The sequence below is a fragment of the Zymoseptoria tritici genome, chromosome 9 (genome assembly GCF_000219625.1).
Source record: "Zymoseptoria tritici IPO323 chromosome 9, whole genome shotgun sequence".
Lineage (NCBI taxonomy): Eukaryota > Fungi > Ascomycota > Dothideomycetes > Mycosphaerellales > Mycosphaerellaceae > Zymoseptoria > Zymoseptoria tritici.
The window spans coordinates 822,902-849,024 of record NC_018210.1 but is presented as its reverse complement, the minus strand read 5'-3'; the positions used below and the strand labels follow the sequence as shown (position 1 = coordinate 849,024).

At 50.6% G+C, this 26,123-nt stretch overlaps 9 protein-coding genes across 9 annotated transcripts; 5 read left to right on the top strand and 4 right to left on the bottom strand.

Moving 5' to 3' along the window:
* Positions 1-597: 597 nt before the first annotated feature.
* Positions 598-1,587, top strand: MYCGRDRAFT_47751 (uncharacterized protein; the record flags this gene model as incomplete). Its single annotated transcript, XM_003849692.1, has 1 exon — positions 598-1,587. The coding sequence occupies one exon, from the start codon at positions 598-600 to the stop codon at positions 1,585-1,587; it is 990 nt and encodes a 329-aa protein (XP_003849740.1).
* Positions 1,588-3,013: 1,426 nt separating this feature from the next.
* Positions 3,014-3,643, bottom strand: MYCGRDRAFT_105708 (uncharacterized protein; the record flags this gene model as incomplete). The annotated part of the gene is made up of 1 exon (XM_003849324.1): positions 3,014-3,643. The coding sequence occupies one exon, from the start codon at positions 3,615-3,617 to the stop codon at positions 3,120-3,122; it is 498 nt and encodes a 165-aa protein (XP_003849372.1).
* A 224-nt stretch (positions 3,644-3,867) lies between these two features.
* MYCGRDRAFT_16557 (uncharacterized protein) lies at positions 3,868-4,722 on the top strand (the record flags this gene model as incomplete). The annotated part of the gene is made up of 1 exon (XM_003849693.1): positions 3,868-4,722. A coding segment is annotated over one exon (855 nt), but the record flags the coding sequence as incomplete, so codon positions are not given.
* Positions 4,723-5,726: 1,004 nt separating this feature from the next.
* Positions 5,727-6,401, top strand: MYCGRDRAFT_82116 (uncharacterized protein; the record flags this gene model as incomplete). Its single annotated transcript, XM_003849694.1, has 2 exons — positions 5,727-5,953; positions 6,036-6,401. 2 exons carry the CDS (start codon positions 5,826-5,828, stop codon positions 6,226-6,228), a joined length of 321 nt encoding a protein of 106 aa, XP_003849742.1.
* A 929-nt stretch (positions 6,402-7,330) lies between these two features.
* Positions 7,331-8,677, bottom strand: MYCGRDRAFT_82114 (uncharacterized protein; the record flags this gene model as incomplete). The annotated part of the gene is made up of 4 exons (XM_003849323.1): positions 7,331-7,764; positions 7,837-7,999; positions 8,084-8,292; positions 8,367-8,677. Coding segments are annotated over 4 exons (833 nt in total), but the record flags the coding sequence as incomplete, so codon positions are not given.
* A 677-nt stretch (positions 8,678-9,354) lies between these two features.
* On the top strand, positions 9,355-10,284 carry MYCGRDRAFT_101194 (uncharacterized protein; the record flags this gene model as incomplete). Its single annotated transcript, XM_003849695.1, has 4 exons — positions 9,355-9,514; positions 9,663-9,982; positions 10,041-10,089; positions 10,154-10,284. The coding sequence occupies 4 exons, from the start codon at positions 9,421-9,423 to the stop codon at positions 10,282-10,284; spliced, it is 594 nt and encodes a 197-aa protein (XP_003849743.1).
* Positions 10,285-10,749: 465 nt separating this feature from the next.
* Positions 10,750-12,236, bottom strand: MYCGRDRAFT_75475 (uncharacterized protein; the record flags this gene model as incomplete). The annotated part of the gene is made up of 3 exons (XM_003849322.1): positions 10,750-11,814; positions 11,872-12,026; positions 12,084-12,236. 3 exons carry the CDS (start codon positions 12,136-12,138, stop codon positions 10,750-10,752), a joined length of 1,275 nt encoding a protein of 424 aa, XP_003849370.1.
* A 917-nt stretch (positions 12,237-13,153) lies between these two features.
* Positions 13,154-17,063, top strand: MYCGRDRAFT_110727 (uncharacterized protein; the record flags this gene model as incomplete). The annotated part of the gene is made up of 3 exons (XM_003849696.1): positions 13,154-13,186; positions 13,257-13,930; positions 14,051-17,063. 3 exons carry the CDS (start codon positions 13,154-13,156, stop codon positions 17,061-17,063), a joined length of 3,720 nt encoding a protein of 1,239 aa, XP_003849744.1.
* A 994-nt stretch (positions 17,064-18,057) lies between these two features.
* MgPTP1 (tyrosine protein phosphatase 1) lies at positions 18,058-20,337 on the bottom strand (the record flags this gene model as incomplete). The annotated part of the gene is made up of 3 exons (XM_003849321.1): positions 18,058-18,365; positions 18,422-19,501; positions 19,551-20,337. 3 exons carry the CDS (start codon positions 20,335-20,337, stop codon positions 18,058-18,060), a joined length of 2,175 nt encoding a protein of 724 aa, XP_003849369.1.
* Between the last annotated feature and the right edge of the window lie 5,786 nt (positions 20,338-26,123).

The following is a 26,123-nucleotide window of genomic DNA, read 5'->3' as shown; positions in this document are numbered from 1 at the left end:
ACGGCTTTGACGAGGTTGGCGGAGGAGTATAAAGTGCCGAGAGAGAGGATTAATGATACAGCGAAACGTGTGAAGCAGGCGGAGCGCAGGCGCTTATCCCTTGCCGGTGCTGCGGAGGATTTGGCGCCCACGACGGCCTCCGAGAGCAGCGTGTCCACGGGTCCGGAGGCCTTGCTTGGTCCGACGGGTACTATTCGTGGATTGACGAAGTTGTTTGGTGGTGGTGGAACGAGGAAAAGTGCTCCGCTGCGACCGACTGCTTCGACGGGGACGGCTTCTTCGTCGAGATCGGCTTCTGTTGCTCCTCCTTCTGTTAGGAATGGGACTGGAAGACCAAAGTCGATTGATGTGCTGAGTGTCAATAGCACTGAGAGTGCGAGCTGGACAGCAGCGTTGTTTGGCGCTGCTGGGACGATCAAGGGGTTGAGCAATGGAGTACGGCGAGATTCGAGGGCGAGCCGAGAACCTCGAGAGCCGGTCGAGATGTATACTCGGCATGATCAGGATCAGTTACCTCCGACGTTGATGCAATCTTCGCTGTCACAGCCGTTGAAGGATCCGCAGGAGCCAGAGTGGAACAAATACTTGGTTCGGTTGATGAAGCTACGAGAGCAGGCTGGAGAAGAAGCCAGAAGTGGCGAGCTGGTAGGCGCATCACGATTCGGCAATGAAGGGAACAGTGGACGACAGAAAATGGAGATGCTCAGCCGCCTGGTCGTAGGTGGCATTCCCATGCGCCTCCGACACCCAATCTGGATGGAGCTCTCCAACACGTACTCGATCATGCAGCCCGAAGCATACACCTACTACCTCAACCTCCACGAGAACGAAGACCCGACAGAAATCGAAGCAATAGTAAAGGACGTCCCCAGAACACTCACCAGCAAATACGACTACTACGCCGAGAAAGGCTACGACAGACTGAAGAAAGTCCTCATCGCTTTTGTCAACAAATACCCAGGTCTCGGATATACTCAAGGCCTCAACATGATCGCAGGCTACCTCCTCCTCGCCATCCCCGACGAAAGCGACGCCTTCTGGGTCCTGTGCAAGATGGTGGACGACTACTTCCCAGCAGAATACTTCTCCAAAGACACCGCGATGAGCGCCCCTCTATCCGACAACGTCGTCCTCCGCCAATACGTCCGCGAACTCATGCCCCGGCTCTGGGACAAAATGTCCGAACTCGAAGTCGACCCCGAACACACCGTGCCGCTAAGCTGGTTCCTCACCGCCTTCGCCAGCGTGCTACCCGAAGTCGTCCTGCTCCGCATATGGGACGTCTGGCTCTGTCTTCCCAACCAGAAGACATTTCTATTCAACATCGCACTCACGTTGCTCGCGCACCACGCGAAGAATCTGATCGAGTGCCAGTCGCAGGGCGAGTGGTTTGCGTATATGAGTAACTCGGTCAGGGTGTCGGAGGAGCCGGAGAAGGTGAATGAGTTGATCCGGCAGGCGTTTGCGATGAGGAGAAAGTTGGAGCAGGTCGAGATGAGGCGGGCGTTGGAGATGAAGAGGTTGAAGAGGCATCCCAGTACGGATGCGTTGTATGCTCCGGAGCCGGAGACGGAGGGGGAGGCATAGCATCTGGTGGAGGTTTGCCATGTGAAACCGGCTTGACCGCTTTGCATTGCGTTTAGGCTGGAGCGGTTAATCGACGGTACCGTTCGCTCGGGCATGAATAGGAGCTTGGGCATGGGCAGGGGTATGGTATGGTGCGGAATCTTTGAAAAATGTTTGCACGGCATCAACCTCTTTCATGCGTTGGATCTCGTCTACAGTTTCTAGATCTCGTACGAGGCGTGAGTGCAGCCAGCGCTGCGGTGTCGTCGGCTTGGTGTTCAAGAATATGCAGGAGAAGATACATGCTGTTCGATTCCAATCGACCGGATCGATCTACAAGCATGATGCATGCTCGCGCGCTTTCGTCCAAGTTCGAGGCTGGCGACTTGGCTTCGAGGCAGTTTGACGCAGGGCTTGTCCCGAGTCCCGACTTTCTAGGCCACCTCGTGGTCCATGGCAAGTCCAAACTCTACCTCCCGTGTGATCATATCAAGTCTGCCAACTGCCGACTGCTTTTCTCTTTCATTCTCTCCACTCTTCTTCTTACACTCCGAGGACTCAGTTCAAGAACAATCACATCAACGATGCACATCTTCCATTTCTCCGCCGCTGTGCTCTCCATGGCTTCGCTCGCCTTCGCACAATTCGTCAGCCTGCCAAAATTCATCCCCATCTACTTCACGTGCTGACAGAATCGACAGACATGCGTCGGCCCTGATGGGATCTATCCTACCGCACACTACCCGAACGGATCCTGTCGAGGATCCTCGGTACGTGGAAAACCTCCAGCAGTCTACTACTGCACTGCAGTACGCACCATCTTTCCCGAGACATGACAATTTTGCGAATTCTTTTGAAGCTGATGTTGCTCTTGCCCGGAGAACGCAGCCTGCACGGTTCCGTTTGGATATCCATGCTATCCTGACTACGAGAACGACGAGGCGGATTGTCGTAAGAGAAATTGAAAGGCGATACTGGGAAGGCGGTGCGCTCGCTGAGAAGAAGGGGTATTGGGAACCTTGGGCTTTTTTGGGCTTGGTGAAGAGGCTGGTCTGCTTGACGTTGCTAGGTACCTTTCTTTGTCGACAGCCTCAGCTTGACGATTGTGGTGGTGGAACTCTGTTCGGATGATGCGTCAACATGCTGCACTGGCTAGGCATCCGCGATCTGTGCCTTATATATACACAACCTGTATGACTCGTTCGAGCATGACATCGAATAAAAGCACAGCCTTAGCTTTGTCATTAGTATCAAATCGTTTCCACTCCACGATACCTTATACACCAGACCTGGGCAGCGATAACGAGAGCAGTCTGTTCCTAGCTCCAATGATCGTATCTCGTGCTTCATACTCCTCGATATGCACATCCCGCTGCCAGTCCTTATACTCCTCGATATGCACATCCCGCTGCCAGTCCTTGTCCATCGAGAACCAGATCCCACAAGCAGCCAAGCGCCACCTCACGAGGACTCTCGTTAGTCCAGATCGCGCGCATCAAGTCATAGCCTCATATCCTTGTAACCTCGTGCCTGCATTATCCTTCCCATCCACTTCACGGTCCTTGAATCTTGTGATCTCCCGCCACAGCATTCGCATACGAAGGCGGCGGCATCTCTTCACCCACACCCGCCTGACTCGACTGTCCCGCAGCAGCTGGCGCAACCGGAGCGGCCACAGTCCTCTGTCCCTTCGGTGGCTTCACAAATCCCTGCTGCTGACCCGGAAACTGCGCATTCGGCACGTTGTTCACCGTGCCATAACCCTGCGGTCCGCCCGGCGCAGCTGGACCACGAGATGCAGGTTGCGTCTGGACGTAGTAGTATGTGACGTTACCGCCACGTTCGGGGTCGTGTTGTGCGAGTTCGTCGTAAGTCGGATCGGGCGAGACCGAGATGATGTACCAGGCGTGGAGCAGGCCGGGGAGGTAGGCGAGACAGCACAGGGCGATGTTGATGAGGCTGTCGGCTGAGCAGATTCCGCGCTTGACCCAGACTGCGATGGGCGGGAAGAAGATGGCGAGGATGCCGAGGAAGACGTCGGAGCCGCACATGATTGAGGTGATTGGGTGTGTTCTTGAGGTTGGTGTAGGTTGGAGGAGAGAATGCGGCGACGATGAAAGAGTTATATCGGTGCCTGCTGGTCTTGTTCGGCGCATGACGATGTTCAGAGCTTCGCCACACTTTGCGCCACAGATTGATGTTTAAAGTTCACCTCTATCAAAAGTCAATTCTGCTATGGACCACGACATCAATCGAAACATGCACAATTCCAACAACAAATCATAACACAAAATGCAAGCCGACCGCCGCCGCATTAACGCGCCTCCGGGTGGAACAGCACCTCCAGTTTTCGCAACCCCTCCAGATCTCAATCTCTCCCGACCAACACGAACACGACAACCGGACGAACACCGCAAAATCTTCCTCCGGACCGGCGTAGTCCCTTCAGCAAGCGGCAGTGCCTACTACGAAATCCCTCCCGAAACTCCAAGCACATCAAACGATATCCTCGTTCCCTCATCGTCGAGCTTGAAAATCACATGCACCGTCCACGGCCCCCGCCCTCTGCCCCGAAATGCAGCTTTCAGTCCCAACATGCTGCTAACGACACACGTCAAATTCGCACCTTTCGCCACCCGGCAGAGGCGAGGCTACGTACGGGACGCGAGTGAGCGAGACTTGGGCGTGCACCTGGAGACTGCTTTACGAGGGGTGATTATCGGCGAGAGGTGGCCGAAAAGTGGATGCGAGGTTGTGATCACTGTGCTGGAAGGGGAGGAGGATGGATGGTGGGGCGAGGCGGGAAAGGGAGGGAAAGGTGGAGGTTGGGGCATGATGAATGTGTTAGCGGGATGTATCACCGTGGCGAGTGCGGCGCTGGCGGATGCGGGTATTGATTGTGTGGATTTGGTGTCGGGGGGTGTGGCGGCGTTGACGGGTGATGGGAAGGAGGGATTCGTGTTGGACCCGTCGCCTTCGGAGCATGATATCAGGGCAGCGTGTGTGGTCGGGTATTTGCAGTCGAGGGATGAGATTACGGAGTTATGGTTGAAGGGTGATTCGGGGGCGCAGTCGGAGATGCTGATGGATCAGGCTGTCAAGGCTGCGACTCTGACGAGGACTGTGTTGGCGGAGGCTGTGAAGGAGGCTGCGGAGGTGAAGTTTGCAAAGGCTGCCGATTCTACGAACGTTCAGGATGGTGCTGCGGTGAATGGCAAGCGGAAGGATGTCTCCATGACCGGATGAGCTCGCAAGAAGACCTGCCCAACGTGCACGAGTACTGAGCACTCAATCACGGGCCAACACGTTGCGGCACGGACGACTTTTGTCAGGCAATACGAAATCAGCAGACGACGCCGAATGCAAGCAACTTGCGCACGTTCGTCAGTCCACCCAGGCTTTACGGACACGAAGTATAGCATCGCGTGACCGTGAACAGCAGCGGAACGTCGGGACGAATGGCAGGATAGCTCAGATGCGTCGGGCTAGGGGCATCGTGATGCTTCTAGCTACGCTCTTTCATGCTCTGTCTGGCGAAGCCAGGCAGTGCACAGCGCTTTGAAAGATGCCAGACTGCACAGCATATAGCAGCGAGTATGCTGATCGACTTAGTGCTGGCAAGTCTATATTCTATCTTATATCGAACTCTGAAGATCGGGAGGTTGCTTTCGCTATCGCATTCTGTGTCTGATTCTTCCAACGTCATCACGGTGCGAGCTGGTCGCTAACATGTGACAGCCGATCTTGGTCTTGCATGAAAGCGAAGTGAATGTGGTGGGGCGCAGTGCTTCAGGGTCCATGACGCGATTTGGTGCTCACAAATCCAGTTGCCCCTCGACTCGGCAATCGTCTTGGAGCAACGTGTTGTGCTTCCACCGTAACAATCTTCGCCATTCGAAACTCAGCAGATCAGATCACAGAAGACTCGAGGCTCAAGGTGTGTAATCATCCTCTTCAAAGCACGAGCACTGCCACTCCAGACCCATCGCCCGCCCTCGAAGCATTATCAGGCAGAAAAACAGCTGGAGCGAAGTGATCGCTAAGCGGCCAAAAATCGACCAGCAAGCTAGAAACGTCTCCCCTCGCCTCATCACCAATCTTCCTCTCTTCCCTCCCACCACACAACATCTACATATATGTCCGCGTCTTCAGCTTTCCGCCGAACACTACTCACCACCACGCGCTTCAGCAAAACTCCAACAACCACACGAACCCAACACCAGCTCTTCTCCCGCCTTTTCACCACCACAACCACCAAAATGGGTGTCCACAACATCACCACCCAAGCCGAGTGGGACTCCGCCATGTGCGAGGAGGGCGTCGCCGTCGTCGACTTCTTCGCGACTTGGTGTGGTCCTTGCAAGGTCATTGCGCCGCAGGTCGTCAAGTATGTATCATCCCTCTGCATCATGCCCTTCTTCATCATTCACCCGGACTTGAACATCGTGCTAACGCACTCCTCGCGACAGATTCTCCGACCAATACTCCTCCGCCCGCTTCTACAAAGTCGACGTGGACGAAGTCCCCGAAGTGGCGCAGCTCGTCGGCGTGCGCGCCATGCCCACGTTCATGGTGTACAAGAACGGCGAGAAGGTGCAGGAGGTCGTGGGCGCCAACCCGAAGGCGCTGGAGACGGCGATTAGCACCCACTGCGCCGCATAGATGGATGACGGTTTGCTGGGGTGGATAAGATTTCGCGATGGAGAAGGGGAATACAATGGGAGCTACACCGATCGCGTGGCGAGGAGAATTCATGAGGATATGATATTGCGCGCGCGATAGGGCGGATAGATTGAAATATAGGCATGCAATGCTGAGTCGTCTGTGCTCTTACGCTCACCTGCTCTGTGTCTTTTACCAGTCTGGCGGTGCCGGTCCAGCCAACGGCTACATATATCACAGTAGGCTCCAGTTGGCGCTATTTCACGCTCAGCAAGTCCACCGTGATGGCTTGAGGTTCAAGAATTATCAGATCGCTGGGACCGAAGATTCGTGAATTGAGGAGTTTCAAAAAGGTCTTCTTTGCGCTTTGCGAAAGTACATCTCACCCAAGACGAAGGTCTTTTCGACGAATTACACGTACACGGGCAGCCTGCTTACTTCGCCCTCGACACCTGCTTCCCTCGCCCGTTTGGATGCTATCGAGCTGAGCCTCCACGCCGACCAGCATCTCCATCGGGCCGCAATTTTTCTGACCACTCCGTTCTTCGCCCTGCACTCCGAGCAAAGATATCACCCTCCCCGCAATATTCCGACTAACAAACTGAATTGGTATCGCTGTGATAAGAGAACAAATAACACAAGGAAAGTGACAGCAAGTCGAGTGCTGTATCCGGTCTTCTGAGAGTTGCTCCTTCAGTGAGACTTCATCACCATGGGAAGGCCGCGATGATGCTGGGTATAAGAGCACTGGACAAATGTCAGTATATCTGCGGTTTTCATGCGCTTCAAGCGGTCCGGAAATAACTCACCCTATCGCCAAACTGGCACCCATGCCAATCGCCGCTCTTTGGATGATCCGCTGTTTCCTGGCTGGAACATCCCCCAGATGCGGTTTCTTCACCGGCCTGGACAAGCTCTTCACCTCGTCCTCATCAATCATATCCTCCGCCTTCCGCTTGCCCTTCGCGCTCTTCGTCGACGTCTCGCCATTCATATCCGCAGCCTCCCTGACCATCTGCCGTGCCTTAGCGAGCATCTCCTCCGCATTGTCCGGGATTTCGAGATCAGGGTTGTTTGCAGGCATAGTGATATTTACCTTCGTCGACTCCTCATCGCCATTCACGCCAGGCACAGTGGTTGTCTCAACTTCCACCCTCACAGACTCTCCGTTCTCGCCATTCACCGACTCTCCCGCAGTGGAGGCAGTCTCGTCGACACTAGCGAGCGCACCACGACCTTTGCGCGCTTTTCTTGGTGTGGCGATTTTGCGCGGCGTAGGCTTGGAGGCCTTTGTTGGCGACTCGGAGCGCATGCTGCGTGCGTTGGCTCCACGGACGGAGCGTTTGCCTTTTGTGGTGGTGCCGGGAGAGGCGCGGCCTGGTGTGCGGCCGAGAGCGTCGGCGTCGCGCATGTGGAAAGCGGGAGGCGATTTGATGCCTTTCTTGGTCGGATCGTTGGTGCCGTGGGTGATGGGTGTTGGGTCGAGAAGGGCGGCGATCCAAAGTTTGATGCCGTATTCGTCAGCGAGTTCCAGAGCTGTTGTTGTGAAGGCGTCAATTTTCGTGCGCAAAAACAAAGACATGTGACGAATGTATGCTAAGAGCTCACCTTTGTGTGCATCAATCCAGACGTTCCCCGCAACCTCTTCGCTCGATGCAGCGGGCAGAGATTTGATGTAGTCCTTTTCCAACAACTCCTCTTCTTGCTGCGCATATGGGAATGCAGCCTTGAACATGCCCGTCGCGCTGATGAAACCGTCGCTCGAACGTCGCTGTCACAAATACCGCAGCTTAGCTTATGACTCCTCTTCTCCATCTCATCTTCCACGCGCCGGACGCGTCGTGTATTCACTCACCATCAAAAAGTACGCCTCGGGCCACTTGCGGTTCGCGCCTCGGAGGAAGATGCCACTACCGCTGAGGTCTTTCGGGAGAGGAACTCGCAGGTGCGCGTAGTCAAGCGTGCCGAGATTATCGGGCTTTGTCGCATTCGACGTGTTGACCTGGCCGGGCTTCACTTTGAGCTCGGTCTGGCCGAGACATCTGCGTTCGACGAGGGTCTCATCTGTGAGGGTGATCCTGTCAGTGTTGAGGTCCGTGAGGTCTCGATTTTGGTGGTCGCGCGTGCGCGTCACGTACGCATTGGTGCACGCTCCTCGTCGAGCATGGGGTTTCGAAGCTCAGGGAGCTGTGGTCGGTCGGCCATGATGCAGTAAGGATATGCGGTATTGTAGAGAAGCGATTCGGGTTGATGCGATGAATGCGCGAGTCGAGTGTGGAGGTCGAGGTCGACGATGATGCTATGGCTGATGATGGAGGTGGCCGGGAAATTGACAGCAGGTCGCAAGCTTGCGCGCTAGACAGAGCGGTCGCAAATATGAAATCCCGTCGGCTCGGACAAATCGTGGGTGAAGTCACAAGAGATTGTCCAGATATCACAGATGCGAAAGAGTATTGCAGCAATAGCGACCGAGAAACTCGAGCATGGGGAGGACGTTGGCTCGCACGGCAGATATAGACGCATCCGAGCAGTTCGCGGTGGAATCTGGGGGACGGAAACGTCCAAACCTTCCGGCAAAAGTGGCTGGACCAAGGGACAGTTCGGGACAGTCGAAGAGTTGTTTGACGTAATCTAAAACCATGGACAACGACGACACTTCTTGGGATGTTACCTTGGGATACTGTATACTGAAGCATTTGCCTGCATCACGAGGACCGCCATTCGTGGCACATCGATGCGACTGTTGTTGCCTCTGAATCGTCTCAACGTCTAGATTCGCATTCCTTACAAGGCTGAATGCACGTGGAGATAAGCAAAAGGCGTCAACCCGGAACCCAGCGGTTTCTGAAGACGGAGGGAAGCCTTCTGCACTGTCAACATGCGGCTCTAGCCCTTCGTCAGCAGCAAGACCATCCTTCTCAGCATCGTTCCAAGGAGTTCTTGATCCCCGTCCTATCAGCAAAGTGTGAAGAGAAAGGTGTTGGAGCTAAATACGCTGTCGGGGGCGGTGAGCAGCTCAGGCACGAGCCCGAGGTGGGGCATGAAACGTACCGCCAGATCCCACGCTTTACTTGAGTGCGTGTTTTCGACCTTCTCGAAACAGACATAGACTTTTTGACAGCATCCATTGCATATCGAAATCGAAGAGTTACTGGATACTCTTGCTGCTACACTCGCTGGAATCTCGCAAACATGGCTGCGCCGCACGCTGAGGACCTGGAGCCGGAGGTCACGGAGGGGTTCAAGGTGGGCGAGAAGAAGACCATTGACGAGTATCAACAATTGGGTGAGTGAGCATCATGAGCCGGAAGAGCAGAGGAGACAAGAGGGAAGCTGCGACCGTCTACAGGAAGTCAAGATACAGTTGCCGCCTCTGTCCTCAATGCTCACCGCCACCATCACCCACAACCAGTCACTAACATTCCCCCTCCCAGACCAAAACGACGAATCCCTCCGCAAATGGAAAGAGTCCCTCGGCATTGGCTCCGGCACTCCCATCGCCGACCCATCCGACCAGCGTCGAGTCGTGATCCTCTCCCTCGGCCTGGAAGTCGAAGGTCGCCCGGACATTGTCCTGGACCTGCAGAAGGCCTCCGCATTGGAAGACCTCAAGAACCACCCATTCACGATCAAGGAAGGCGCGACCTTCCGCATGAAAGCACGCTTCCGCGTGCAGCATCAGATTTTGAGTGGAATGAAGTATGTCCAGGTTGTGAGCCGGGCTGGGTTGAAGAATAAGAGTCAGGAAATGATTGTGAGTACTCCAGCAATCCTTTAAGGTCGAAGCGAGCTTCACTGACTGTGACGAACAGGGCTCGTACTCTCCCAACACGACTGATAAGCCCGAGTACGAGAAGAAGTGTACGTGTTGTCCGACCTTCACTGCTTCACTGCTACGAACCTTATCTAATCATTTCCCCAACAGTCGAAGCCGACACCGCTCCCTCCGGCATGATCGCCCGAGGCAAGTACAAGGCCGTGTCCAAGTTCATCGACGACGACAACCAAACGCATCTGCAATTCGACTGGGCGTTTGAGGTGAAGAAGGAGTGGTAGGGCATGGAGACCGCCGGGAAACATGGCACTTAGCATGAAAGAACAGCGAGTCGGTGGCGGGCAGTGGCGGTTTTCTTCCCAAGCATGGAGCGATTGACGAGATTGGATGTCATGGCTGAGGACCACCTTTCAAAAGCGACGTAGCGAGCGACGCACGCGGTCAATAGGACACGCGAGTGCATTTGCATCATCATGCGACGGTATCACGATCATTATGAGAGTGTTGCTGATGCTTCTTACGGATAACCGTGAGAGCTGGCGCTTGGACGCTGTGATTTTGATAATCTTGAGTCTCCCCGAAAATGGCCCACATCTCTCCCACCTGGCCACGCTGTGGTCCGCGGCGAAGAGAGGTTCTCAGCGTCTAGTCGTCAATATCCTGTCCCTTCCTGTACTTGAGGCCGTGGATTTCACTATTGGCATGAAGTCAGCTCATATCCAAAACACCATCACACCTCGAAGAACTCACTCAAACCGCTTCACCAGCGTCCCCTCCCCACCCCTCTCCAAATCCACACTATACGCATAAAAGTCTCCCTCGTTTGTGGCCACCATCACATGCGGCGCTCCACTCGCCATGGCCACCACACATCTAACTGGCTGTCCATTCGCACCCCTCGGCACTCTGACCCAAGCAAAGTCTCGTTGCGGTTCCCACATTTCTGTTACAGAGCTGGGAAGGTAGCCCGCTGCCCGCGACACGAAGGATGTGGAGACGTTCTGCGAAGTCCGCCGGACCATGGACATGAAACCTGCTTGCCGTGGTTGGCGGGAAGTGGAGAGGGCGAGCGGGTCGCCGGTGAGGTCTTCAGGTGAGCCGTGGCGGTCGGAGGTGGGGCTTTCTGATTGATCCCGCGCTGAGGAGAAGGAGGCTTGGCGGTTCGGGGATGAGGGCGGAGAGATCGGACGGCCGGTACTTCCATTCAAAGGATTGCTGCCGGGAGGTGCGAGTTTAAAGATGTGGACGGTCTCTGTCGCGGAAGAAACACAGAGGAGTGTAGAGGTCGCGTTGAAGCTCATGCAGTATATCCTTGCTGGCATGCTTCCTCGTCGAAATTGGAATAGCTTCTTCCCATCTGGTATTGAAAAGACGCGGATCACTGTGCCTTTTTCTGAAGATGTTGCCATCATGGTGCCATCGTTGTTGAGCGCGATGTACGACAAGGGTGCCTGATGCGCCTGGATTACTGTGACTTCCTCCATCTTGTTGAGATCGTATAACAGGACATCTCCGTTTATCGGCTCTTTCACGATCGATTTCGGTACGTGTGAGGATTGTGTATGAGGATTCGGGGCGCTCTTTGAGTAATGCGGGAGGGCAAGGTAGTTGTTCTCGGAGTTGGGCGATATCGCGCAGATGCCTCCTGGATTAAGTGGTGTAGCTTGTTGGTGCAGCATCTTCATGTTGCTGATGTCGTAGATGAATGCGACCTCTTCCAGCATGACGATCAGTCGTTTCCGATTCATCTTGACAGCCACGACCATTCCGTGGAATGTCAGCTCGCATATTGTCGAGTGTTTTTGTGTTCGCTGGGATGGTTGTTAGACGAATGTCTTTTGTACCCTTCCTCAGTCCTTCTTCCTCACCTTCGTGTTGACTATCCGTAGTAATCGCGGTGTGAGGATCATGGCGACGAGCGAGGTGGAGAAGAGCTGCTCGACGAGAGAGATGTCCTCTTCATGGGAGTAATTCGTGAGTTCGAAGGGATCGGTGCTGTACACTCGCAAGCCTCTCGTGGTCGCTACGAAGACTTCTCAGCTCTTGCGTGTGCGCTGAATGGATATCCGTGGCATCGTACCGACTGCCAGCAGGCTGTGGTCCTGGTTAAAGGTGACATAGTTGAGCCCGGCCATCGCAAAGGGCGTGCTATCGCGGAGGCGGGTTCATACGGTGGGCAGCTCGAAAAGTTGGAGGTACCTTAGTTGTGAGGTACACGGTTCGTGATCAAGGTACGATGTCGCACTGGTCAGTTGTATGTTTCGTGGTCACGTTCCATATGTCATATCGCAGGTCGTGACCTCCAGTCAAGCAACTCAAGCTAAGGTATGTCCGATCCCCGCAATAAGCGGAACGGACCTTACCGCTGTCGACGAGCTAGCTAGGAACATTTTAGGATATATTACGTCGCTTTTAGGGTTAGGGTTTGGGTAGCAGGCACAGCACGAACTCGAGCAACGTAAGACTCAAGGCGCATGGGAAGAAGCAAAGGGCACAGGAGAAACGGAGCGATGAAGTGTAGATGCAGCGGACGTAGGCCATCGTTCAGACTCTTTGACGGGCAGTCTATTCAACCCTGCTGCGGTTGGTCAACCATGTAGCGTCCATGGTTGTCCATCTCCCTCCCGTCAAGTCGACACCTTGGACTGACTTGCAGGATTTCATGCTCGTGGGTGGAGTTACGACTTGTTGAGCCTGCTCAAGTCAACGAGTGATCCATGCTTGTCACTGTCATCATCAACCCAGCCAGCCATCACCGTTAGGAATCATCATTGTGGCCATCATCGCCATCATCGTCAATCATTAACGATATGATCACGGTACAGGTCATGGCCTTGAAGCAAGATCGGTGCCCGACTCTTCAGGCAGTATAGCGACCTCTTCGACTTGCCGTCCTTTCGAGTCAACGTGTAGTCGTGGGGTCGTAAGGTCGTGAGCAGATCGTGACGGGGTCGTGAGGTTGTGAGGTCGTCAACTCCTGCCTCATCATCAACGATAGCATGGAAATCCTCTTTCAAAATGGTTCCGGCGATTGCGTCGCCCTCATGGCCAATTCGATACAGTTGCAAAGAAAGTTTAGACAGATTGCGCGATAGACGATAGAGTTGTCCCACAAATACTCGGAACGGGCCTCCCCGATTGTGTCTAAAAATGGAATTTATGGAAGCGCACTTGCAGCTGGAGGTAGGGCAGAGCAGCCGGAGGACTTTGATCGGAGAGCCGAACGTGTTGGGCAGATGACATGACATGACAGGAGAAGTCATTCTCGCCTGCTGCTCGATACCAAGGCTCGCTTCAGTACCTCATCCTCGCTTTCACTCAACAGCCCTCGCAGTATCTCAACGTCATCACCTCCTCATGCTGGTCCATCGTCTATTCTGGCCGATCCAATCTTATTTCCGTCCTGCTGGCCCAATATAACTACCGCGAGGGATCGCCTGTCATGGGCGCCAACGACAGGAATGACACTTCTCCACAGACCGAGTCAAGTTACGCCGGTAACAAACACGACAATGCCATAAATCCGGAAAAGGCTCTGCGACTACTTGGAATACGAACCGACTCACCTTCAAGCATGGCCGCCGACACGGAAGCAGATGACATGGACGCCGCTCACTTGGACAATCGCTCGGCCGGGAAGATGCTTCAGGCCGAGAAATTTCTGGGGACCGCCGTGCAAGTGAAGCGTAGTAGCAGCGTCCCAATGATGAACGGGAAACAGACTTCCAAGCCTGTGATTGATCCCGCAAAGCAACATCGAGATGAGCTTATCATGGACACGAACAAGAGCAGCATCGTCTCGAAGCGTTCGGTCGAGAAGCTGTACTACGCTGGTCAACCTGAGTACTTCCGCTACTTTGTGAACAAGTTTAAACGTCGTTCGCCGTTGATCAATCGAGGATACTGGCTGCGGATGAAGGCGATTGAGTATGGCGTTTCTCGATTCCTATCAGAGCGAACGGCGAAGAAGAAGATTGTGATCAATCTTGGATGTGGATAGTACGTATCTTGGTCATGTTCCAAAGGAAGAGTGCTAACAGAACGCAGTGACCCTTTACCGTGGCTGTTTCTGGGCAAGCAACCGCAACTTTGCCAAAACACCGTCTTTGTCGATGTCGACTACCCAGAGCTGATGCAGCAGAAGCTTTCTGTCATTGACAAGACTGAGCAACTGAAAGAACTTTTACCAAAATTCACCAGGACAGGCAAAGAGAGCGGCCTGCTGGCCTCCAGCGATCCATACGTTGCTATCGGATGCGATTTGATCAACCTCAGTCCTCTCCAAGAAATCTTGCAAGATCACCTGCAGGCCGGAAGTGGATCTGTAGCGATTCTGTTCACGTCAGAAGTGTCTACAGCATACATGGAACGTGAAGCTTCTCAGGCAGTGTTCCAATGGGCGGCGACATTTGATGATGTTCGATTTTGCCTTCTAGAGCAGCATCTCCCGGACGGACCGGACCATCCCTTCGCAGCAACAATGCTGGCGCACTTCGATAAGCTAAGGACACCCTTACGTGCGGCAGGGACAATGGAGGAGATGAAAGCAAGATTTGTATCTGCCGGCTTCCCCGAATCTGGCACGGACATTCGCTCTCTGTGGGAGCTCTGGTCGGACCCGACATTTCTCAGCGCGGAAGAGAGGCGGGCACTCGATCGTGTCGAACCTTTCGACGAATGGGAAGAGTTTGCTCTCTTCGGCTCTCACTATTTTCTCCTCGTTGCCGAGAAGGAGCCCAACAAGAACTACTCTCAAACGTCCGTACATCGCGCATCGAGAGCATCGTTCTTCGCGGGCTCCTCACGAGCATCTATGGTATCAAGCCCTTCATCAGATCGTCCTGATGTCCCGCAATACCACTTCACCGCAAGTGATGTGGTCGACGCACACGAGATTCTGGAGCCACACGACTATCGACGCTTCACAGCAATCATTCCGCCAGCATTTGCGGAGTCCTCGGATGGCTCTGTCGGACTACACGGCGGTATGGGTACCCAAGAAAGACTCTCCAGCTGTAATACGTACTCCTCCTTCGAGGCAGGGCACGCTCTTGAGCCAATCATTGGACCTCCAATCCGCAATGGTATCATGTGTCATGCGGTCACAAAACTCGGTAGTACTTCGAATTGTGTTCTGACAGGCGGTCGGACATCTCCAGACAAGGCGAGTGCAGAGTCCTGGCTAAGATTGGATGGGAAGTGGCGGAGGGTGCAGGACCTACCTACAGGCCGATTCAGACATTGTGCTGTTCCGCTGGTTCTACCGACGAATCCAAGACCTGCTCATACGGTCCTCATGTTCGGCGGAAAGACGGGCGATGGACAAGTTCTCGATGAGTGGCTTATCTGGACCGGTGAGACAGGCTGGCAGCAAGTCACCATGAAAGGAGAGGAGAAGCCAGCTGCACGTTTCGGCGCCACGATGATCACGGATAGCCGAGAGGGCACTTCAGGCGTACTCATCGGTGGTATGACTAGTGCTGGACGAGTGCTGAATGATTTCTGGCACTGGAATCTGGAGCGTGATATGACTTTGACTTGTCGAAATGTCACCACTCGTGCGACAGCATTTCTAAAAGCTGACGCATGCATACTTGGTCGATTTGGAGCACAACTGGTCCGTTCGCCTCAAGGCATCCTCATGATAGGTGGCATCACAGGAGCAAGGATGCTCACACGGCAGGATGAAATCCTCAACATGAAGACGCTTCGACCACAGCCATTGGAGGGCTCAAGACCATTGTTCGTCGGGCACTCCGTTCAAGACGTAGACGACAGTATTCTCATACTCGGCGGCGGAGCGACATGCTTCTCATTCGGCACATCCTGGAGTCGCAGCTGTCTCCTCAACCGCACACCACCCGACTCATTCCAAATGATCTGGCAACTCCAAACCACCCAAGAAGCCGGCAAGCCCACAGCAGAGCAAAGCAAGCCGTTCAACGAAACACCAAAAAACCCCAACCCATCCACGCAATCCCTCGCGCTCCCAATCCCCACACCCATCCCCGAACAAACCCTCACCTCCACCACCTCTTTCCCAACCATCATCTCCGCCTCCCGCCCCATAATCTTCAAATCCTGCGACCTCGGCCGCTGTACCTCCCTCTGGACAACCCCCTACCTCAAATCCGCCGTCGGCGCCACCCGCCCCGTCTCAATCCACTCCCCCACCACGCCCTCAACCTCAACCCTCTCCTTCGCCTCCAAGAATTTCACCTACACCACCCTCCCCTTCGGCGACTTCCTCGACGCCATCGACGCAGGCCAACACCTCTACCTCCGCTCCCTCTCCTCCACCTCCCCATCCACCCTCCCCACTCACCTCGCCACCGACTTCCCCGCTCTCGCTCCGGACTTCACTCTCCCCCCTCAACTCTCCCTCGCCATGGACTCCGCCCACTCGAGCCCGCTGCGAATCTCCGGCCCAGTCAACATCTGGCTGCACTTCGACATCCACGCGAACCTCCTCTGTCAAATCCGCGGCACGAAACGTCTCCTGCTCTTCCCTCCCTCCGACGTCTCTCACCTCGGCTTCCCTCCCAGCGCATCCTCTTCTCCCATCGACGTCTTCGCTTCCGACCCACCTTCCACCCTCGCGCAAACAACTCCGTATGAAGCGATCCTCCATCCCGGAGATGTCCTATTCGTACCACCCATGTGGCCGCACACGGCACAACCACTGACGGACACGAGTGTGGCGGTGAATGTTTTCTTCCGGAATTTGATGGAGAAGGGGTACGCGGCTGGGAAAGACGTTTACGGGAATCGGGATTTGGCGGCGTACGAAAAGGGGAGGAAAGATCTCGCAAAAATTATCAGAGCGTTCGATGGGCTTCCGGCGGAAGTCGCTGGGTTTTATCTGGAACGGTTGGGAACGGAATTGGTGGAGAAGGGCCAGGGATTGATGAGGAGTAGCGCTATTGGCGGCGGCGGAGGTGCGGCGGTGGGCGGTGCTAGCATTTCTGGCCCGCTGAGCGATGGAGGGAATGGTTCTGCTGGCCAGAACGGCGGAGGAGGAGGAGAGAATCTACATCGCACTTACGCTGAGCTGGGATGATTCCGCCTGATTATACGAAACGAATTCGAGGCCAGAAGAGTAGTAAATTGCACGGAAGATCTAGTTTTTGTCCAAATCTACAGTTTCCGTTTACTGATTCCACGGACGTCTCTATTCTCAGTCAATTTTGCACAACACGAACTGACATCGACATTATACTTAATAATAAGATTAGCATGGGGTTTTTTTTATAGTTTGTTTCGGGACTTGTAAAGTTTAGTAAGGACTTTTAACAAATATGATAGTCCACAACGCCTTTCCCCTCGAAACTAAGCAGGCCGACGACGGGAGTGAAGCCGCTACTTCAGGATTCCACTGTTCGCAAGAGAAAAAATGATTCGGCCAAGCCAAAACGAACGCGAAGGAAAACAGTAATCATTTCATAAAACTCATATCGAATAAAATCTCATCTCGCCCTTCATTTCCGTGCGCCTTTCATGCGCCATTCTTGAACCCATCTCGTTACACAGAAACAGCCCGACACGACGATCCAGAGAGAGGAAGAGAAAAAGACGACGTTGTCATCTCCCAGCTCTGCCAGCTCATCCATTGTCATTCCAGTCTCATCGCTCATAAATCATAAAACCCATGCGTGCCAGCCAGCATTCAACCAACATCCCGTCATAGAAATCCCGAATCGTCGATCCCAGATCAAGGAACAATATCGTCGTAAACATCGTAACAATCCTCAAACCTCCTTTTTCCGTCTCGCTCTTTCAGCATCCAGCCTCACATTCTCCCTCTCCTTCTCCTCCCTCTCCCGCCTGAACCTCACACGGAGAACCAACACCACCAGCGCCAGAAAACTCAACAAATTCGGCGCCGTCCACTTCGTCCACGTCCACGGTCCGTCGTACTCGGCTATGACAGCCTTTCTCAACAACCGGTCCAGCACGTACTGCTGCACCAGTAACACGATGAACAAGCCATCTTCCCAGTGCACCCGACCCCACACCCCTCCCCATCTCCTCGTCAACACACCAGGCTCAGGTTCCTACCCCTGCCTCGAATAAGGCCGATTCATAGCCGCAATCTCCCTCGCAATCTCCATCCACTCCAACTCCCTCCTCACCGGCTTCCCCCTCTTCTGACACTGCCATTCCTCCCACTTCAACAATTCATACGAAAACCTCAGATGCGGCTGGATAATCACATTCAGTCTCCTCGCTCTCACAAAACAGTACGCCCTTGGAAACGACAGGCCGAGTTCGTTCATCACCTCAGCGATGCAGATGGTCGCGGAGCGGGAGACGCCGACGCGGCAGTGGACGAGAGTTGCTGTTCCGGCTTTGCGGCCGTTGGCTGGGACGGGGGTGTTAGTAATGTGCGGACAATGAGTGGGGGGATGGGGAACGTACCGATGAACTCGAGGCAGCGTCCGAATTCCTCTGTTAATGGGTCGACGCCGTTGTCTTGGACTTTGTCCACGAACATTAGTCTGTCCTTTGGCCACGCCCCCTTCTCCTCTTCCGTCCAAGCGACTGGTTCACCTACACTCAACACCTGTCCGATTCTCAGCTCTTTCAGCAAGCCAGGGTTGTTCGCGTGTCCCAGATTGCCAAGGTACATATAATCCATAACTCTTGACGGCAAGGATCCATCCATCTTCTCCAACCACGCAGGGACAGGCGGACAGAGCGCGGAGATGGAGCCGGTGTGCTTCGGGGAAGCAGAGATGAGGCGTGGTTGAATAGCGCGGAGAAGAGCCACGTCCGAACCGTAGGCGAAGAAGTTTCGTTTCTTGTCGAGGTGGAGCTGCAGCCAGGCGGTGTGGACCGGGCAGGCGTTGGCATACATGTAGTATGCGAGAGCGAGGAGGGAAGACTCGGTGTAGCCGTCCGTGCAGTGAATGAGGATGGCTTTTGCCTTGTCGGAGGAGGAGGCAGATGGCGAGCAGTCTCGCATGAGTGTGTCGCCAGAAGCATCCAGGGGAGGAGAAGGAGTGAGTGTGAGTTTGCTGTCGCGGCGTTTCGACTGGAGGGAAGAGGAGGAGTCAGCGCCGGTAGCGAGTTTGTGGATCCATTCGCATGTCGCGACGAGGGAGTCGACTTCTGCCTGCGACCACGTTGGAGGCATGATGGATCCAGAGCCTGGAAATTCGAGTTGGTGGATGACATTTTCGTCCCATGCCGTGGATTCGTTCTTTTGTTGAAACAGCTCTTCCACCAGCGCGAAGGACTTGTTATCCGGCATCTGTGCAATGTCGCTGCATTCAATCAGGAGATCAAAATTCGGCATCTTCTCGTCGAGGTTCAGCTGTAAGCTTGGGTCGGGCGTGGGACCTAGCCAGACATTGGGCGCGATTTCGCTGGGTGCTGACATGGAGCACATTTCCAGTCTCTCCCAGTGAAAGAAGTCCATGACCTTGCCCGTCATGCATCCCTCCGAGTCGAGAGCGATCAAATCGGGAAAGTCGCATTCGATGAAGTTATACTCGTCTGTGAAAGTCAGCATGTCGTTCACATAACAATGCTCAACCTAACTCACCCTCCAGAATGAACGTGTTGAACAGCCGGCTGTTACTGCTCGATCCCTCCATCTTCCTCTGCCACGCAGTCTGCGCCAGCGCAACGCTCTTGGCCAATCTCACGACCTCCTCCCTCGGCGTGTTATCATCACCGTACACCACAATATCGCTCACAGTCGACATCTTACACGCCTGGATTTGGAAATTTCTCACGCTGAATCCCTCCCGAGGGTCAGGCTCAAGAAACTCCGGCTCCTCATTCTTGCTCTTGCCTGGTTGTGTTGGTCGCAGCAACTCTTCCGGTGCAATAGCGCCTTTCAATTTGCTGTATGAGAGGTCACCTCCCGCCTTGACCAAGGTTATCCCACGAATGCATCTCGGCGTCCTTCGCAACGACCTCTTCCTCGCGATGAAAAAGGCGAGTTGTAATTGATTGTCGGCGTGTAATCCGTGCAGCCATGGAAAGACCTGCTGCGGTGAAGGCAGCGGTTGCGATGAGATGTGATCCAACGCATGCGACAACTTCTCGGCGGTTATTGAGTAGACCGGCGGTTCATTGAAGAGTTTATCGGCGGCGTTGGGTGGGTGGATCAGCGAGGTTGTTTCGACGAGCGGACTAGGCGATGGCGGCGACGCGGGTGGAGTGTCTAGTTGACGACCGGCTGGACGCGGACCAGGCGAGCAGTAGGGAATGTGTTTATTCGGTACAGGAGCGGGTGTTCCTCGCTGGGAGGTGTTGATGGAAAGCTGTGGTGGGGTCGCGCTTCGTTCGGGCACCAAGGTGGGTCGCTGGACGATGGTGGCCATTACATCTGTTGAAGAGGTTCTGCCGTCCTGGGGTACTGAAACCGACAATCGTGAGAGTTCGAAGGAGGTACGGTAGCTGAATGAAAGATGGCAGAGGACGAGATCGATCAGACGTGACTCGTGGAGGGTGTGGTGAATGTTTGTGCAAGTCTGGTGGTCAAGAATGTGCCCATCAATCAACAATTGTGCTGCTTCCGTGCCAGACGTGTTTCAAGCGTTGACGCAATGAACGAAGCGCATGGGTTGGGGGGATTGTGGGACAGGGGAGAGACAAGACGCCTTGTCATCAATGGCAGGCAGTCAAGTCAGAGTGTCTGTAGGTGAGAGTTGGTTCACCAAGGTTGGACGTGAGAGAGAGTCGAGATTGAGATTCCCCTCTTCTCTTTAGGTGAGAGTGATGAGGCAGAGGGCGGGGTTGTTTGTACCACGAGAGCGGTGGTATGATGGGTGGTGGTGTTGATGGTGTTGATGGTGGTGGTGAAGAGGAAAGAGAGAGCAACGTCGACATCCCTTCCTCCCTGTCTCTCCTCTAACAGCTACTGACACCTCTGATTCCTCTTCCTCTTCCTCCCCACTCATCAATTCCATCCTTCCCTTTCCCCCACCCCAAAAACGATACCAGATACCTCCCCGTCTTGCCCGTCCCAGGTTCTCATCCGGGGTCCACTACTCAGCACCCCGCGTTTACCACTAGCGCCCGAGCCACCTGCACGAAACTGAGATGCATGCATCCTCTTTCTGTTGTGATTGGACTCAAGCTGAGTAGAAGAAGACCTCTGATTAGCAGGTATATATTGTTATGCAGAGAGAATCTTAAGTGTGAGATTCTTACTTTAGCTATCTGTATGTAGGAATGCCTTAGCACTAGTTACGTGCACTTTACTAATAGTTAGTCTAATAATCTATAACACTCCCCTATTAGCAGCTGCATTATTACGAGCTGTCTATTACCTAAATATAGCAGGTATTTACCTACTACGTAGCTAATGCTCGGCTTTAGCTTAATAAAAAGTATCTTCTTCTAGCTTTTTTATTCCTCTACTTTATAATCTATACCTCTTATCTATTTAGCTAATTTATTAGCTAATTTATTATCTATCCCTTATAGCTATTAATAACATAATTTATATTACTAGCTATAGCTTCTAGAAGAAGAGCAGCTTTCTCTGTCCCTAGGAAAACCTTCTAGCAAGTTATTAATAAAGCAAGAGCTATTAATAGTAGAGATCTCCTATAGATCTACAAAGATAGTTCTGTAGCATATTAGACTATATATTAACTTATTAGAGAAGAGATAAACAGACACTATAACAGAGTAAATGTTAGGGCTTAGGGTCCCTTCTCTTTTGTAGCTTGCTTTAATAGGTTTATAGCTAAGCTTAATAAGGATCTCCTTACTACAGACCTTATTAATATAGTAATAGAGGAGCTATATAACCTAAGGGAGTAGGCCTTCCTAGTAGAAAACTACCCTAGTCTAACAACTCCTAATCCTTAGGGATTTGTGTTATACTATAACTAGACTCCTCTTAGCTAAATGTTAAGCTCTAACAAGGCAGAGATAAAGTAGTAGTTAGTAGCATAGCATCCTATATATATTCTCCTTAAAATCCCTTCTTCCCTAATAGAAACTAATATTCTCCTAGGCTTTAAGTTAAGATTTTAGGGGAATTAGCTTAGTCTTTTAGTAGTAGTTCTAGGGGGGTAGGCTGCAGGTTCTAGGACATGCTCTAATGCTTTTAGGTTTTTATAGAAAAGTTTTCCTTTAGCTAGGTGTTTTTCTTATAGTTTCTTAGATGCTTTTGTAGAGGTATATAGTTGCCTCCTTTCCTTTATACAGATAAGAATAAAATAAGTGTTCTAAGTGTTATGCTTCTTAGTTTTGTAACAAATAAAATAGTATAATTCTAGGGAGGGAATCCTTCTTAGGTAGGAATGCAGGTACTAAGGCATAAATTTAAGAGCAATTTCCCTCTTCTTATTAAGGGCTAGTTAGTCTAGTAGTATAATTTCTAACTACAAATTAGAAGGTTACAAGTTTAATTCCTGTATTAGCCTCTTATTTCGTGCGACTATGTTAGGATGTGTTCCTCTTATGCTCGCACGAGATGCTCTTTTTAGTAGACGCCTATATTAGAGGATAGTGTTTAGGGATTTTGGTTTTGTTAGATAGTCTGCAAGCTGCATGTCTGTCCTTACAAACTTTACCTTAATACTCCCCTTATTATATTGCTCTCTGCAGTAATAGTTCCTAAGAGAGACATGTCTTAATCTTTTAGAGTTAGCATAGTTTTCCATAAGGCTAATAGCTAATTAATTGTCTACTTTAATAAGGATAGTAGAAATGCTTTTAGCCTAGGTAAAGGGCTAGAGCTTATTAATAAGATTCCTTACCTAATTTACTTCTCTTATTGCCTTAGTAAGAGAGAGGTACTCTGCCTTAGTGCTAGATAGCACTACTTCTTTCTACAGTTAAGATCTCTAGACAACTAGGCCTCCTACAATTTTAAAGAGCATTCCTAAGGTAGACCTAGATGTGCTAGGATTACTAGCAAAGTTAGAGTCTAAGAATGCTTTAATCTAAATTTGCTCCTTAGTTTTCCTATATATAAGGCACTTGTTAATTATGCCTGCAACATATCTCTAGATATGTTTAGCTACCTAAACATGCAAAGGTCCTAGGTTCTAAAGGAACCTTGTACAGTAGTTAATAGTAAAACTAATATCTAGTCTAGTATAGTTTAACAGATGTTGCAGTTCCCTAATAATCTTGTTAAAGAGATTATAGTTCTCCTTTGTTCCCTTATCCTAGAGGGGTTTAAGGAGGGTGTTAAGGGGGTACTTAACACTCTTTGCATTACTAAGACTATGTCCTTAAAGTTTGTCTCTAGAATAGTATTTCTAAGAGATAGACATAGAGCTATCTTTCCCTTCCTTTAGGTAAAGTTTAAGAAAGATATTAGTATTAACAACCTTAATTGTATACTTCTGCTCTAATCCCTTAATTAGCTTGTTAATCTTATAGTCTAACTGTTTAAAGATCTGGAAGTTATCTACATAAAGGAGAATAAGGATGCCTTTCCCTTAAAAGAGGCAAGCATTACTAATAGTTCTTAACAGACTAAGCTTTTAGAGAGTGTCTATAGCATCGTAGTATTAGAGAGCAGCTGCCTGCTTAAGCCTATATAGTCCTTTCTTAACATATATAATATACTTGTAGGCATCTTTCTTAAAGAGATAAGCTCCCTCTAGTAGCTTAATAAAGATCTGCTTATCTAGGTTTGGATTTAGGAATGCAGTCTTAATATTAACTTATCTCCTCTTCTAGCTAAAGTTAACTAAGAGGGACAGAAGTATTCTCCCTGTTGCAGCTCTTAGGGTAGGAGCAAAGGTATTAACATAGTTAAGTCCCTTCCTTTGTGTAAATCCCCTAGCTATCTATCTAGCCTTATACTTCTCTACAGTTCTATCTAGGAGCACCTTAATCTTAAAGACCTATTTCCCTATAAGAGGGACTCTCCCCTTAGGGAGGGTGCTAATAAGTTTCTATTTAAGGCATCCTGTAGACTTAAGTAACTTAGCTTCCTTAATAATAGCTTTCTCCTATTCCTTGTAGTTAGATCTAAAGAGAGCTTCCTTAACTGTCTTAGGATTAGACAGATTAGGATTTGTTGCTTTAAGTCCTATCTTCTAGATCTTACTGTAGTCTTTTCTTATAACTAATCTTCTACTTCTTAAGAGTCTAAATGTGCCTAAGCTTTTAGGACTTGCTTTATTACCTAATTTCTTAGGTCTCTTAGGGCTTCTCCCTACTTTCCTCTTTCCTATAATATAAATGTCTAGGAAGGGAGTTATAGTATAATCTTAGAGGTCTTCCCTTTTAGGGCAATCCTCTACTAATGCTTAATATTATAGCTATGTTAATAAGGCATTAGCCTGCTCCTAGAATCCCTTAGGACTTCCTTAGAATCCCTTAGGACTTCCTGTTTCCTTAGAAATATGCTCCCCCTAAGCTAGCTAGGAGGCTTCTTTATACTTAGTAGCCTCTAGCTAATTAGGCTTAGACTACTTATGTTAGTTATCCTAGGACTGTATATCCTAACCTAATATTTGCTCCCCCTAAGATATTAAAAGGGAGGCTTGGTTTCTCTCTTTCTATATAGTATTAAATATGTTCTCTACTTCTTAAAGATAAGAAGTAGTAAGAGGTTAGGCATCTTGCCCTTAGGCATCCTAGCCCTAATCTTAATCCTTAGTATAGATAGCATAGACTTCCTGTTCTATAGCAATAGGTTGTATTAGTTGTAGGAAACTCTCCCCCTAGAAGTCTAGGGCAGCAGGTATTATACTATATACCTTATCCTTATTATGTGTTATATAAGGAGAGGTTACAATCTTATACTAAAACCTAGCAAGGGTAGATAGTTTAAACTTCTAAACTATATAGTTAGTTAAAGTGTTCTCCTAGAATCCTAGATTCTAGTATTTCTCTACTTTAGGATAGAACTTCTATAAATTAGGTCTCCCCTAATTATGCAGATATGCTCTACATCTAAATCTCCTAACCTTTGTTAGATTAATATATAGAGTTCTAGCATTAAGATCTTAATTAAATTCCTAAAGAGGAATCTTGTTAGTTAACAGGCATACTAGCCTGTTAGTAAGGAAGATTGCATATGCAACTACAAAACTCTAGAGAGGGAGAGGTAGGCTAGAGTTAATTATTATTGCTCTTGCCTTATTAAGAATAACCTTGTTAGATAATTCTGCAATTCTATTCTGCTTAGGAGTATAGGGAGCTAAGAAATCCTATCTTAGTCCTTTATTCTTTGCAAATGTAATTAGATTATTGTTATTAAACTCTCCTCCTCTATCTAAGAACTAGATCTTAACTATCTTTTTGTACTAGTTAAATATCTTAGTAGTCCATTTCTTAATAATTTGTGCAGCTTGTAATTTAAGCTTGCAGAAGATAGCCTATCTCCTTCTTAACTTTGCATTAGTAATTATAAGGATGTACTTGCATCTAAAGATGTCTAGTAGAAAGATTAGTCCTATAATGTTAATATAGACCTTATCTAATAAGGATTAAGGTGTTAGTCTTAGAGTTCTTAACACTACTCTCTATAACCTTGCAAGCTTGCATAGCTTATAGTGCTTAAGTGTAGATGTGTTAATCTGCTTAAGTCCTTAGACTTAAGCCTTTGTTATACTAAGAATCTTGTTCCCTATATAGCCTAGTCTCTAGTGCTATCTTGTTGTATTAGCCTTAGGCATAGCAAAGGCTAGATAGGACATGTTCCTATTAGTTGTAGAAGCAACTTTAGTACTCCCCTTAGGGAGAGAGACAGTTGCATTCTAGAGGATTAGAACGTTATAAGTAGACTAAACCTTGCCTATCTTCTTATTATTCCTTAGAATGCATAAAGATAGCCTGTCTAGGTAGACCTTGCACTTTAGCCAGAGAGTCTTTGCTAAGATAAGGTTGTAATTAGAGTTAGGAGAGTATAACATATCTTGCAAGATAATGTTTAACTTATTTCCCTTGTACTTTATTATAATCCTTACACTTCCTAAGTATGTAACTGTACTTTGTCTAATAGCTTAAGAGAACCTAATTAGGGTTTCTAGGGGTTTAAGGTCTAAGAACTAGGACTTGTTATTAAAGAAGTAGTATAATATACTAGAATCCCAGACAATAGTGTTACTCCTTTGTATTCTAGCGGTAGTAATTGCTGCTCCTACAAATAAGCTGTCTAAATTAGAGCCTAAGCCTGCATTAGAAG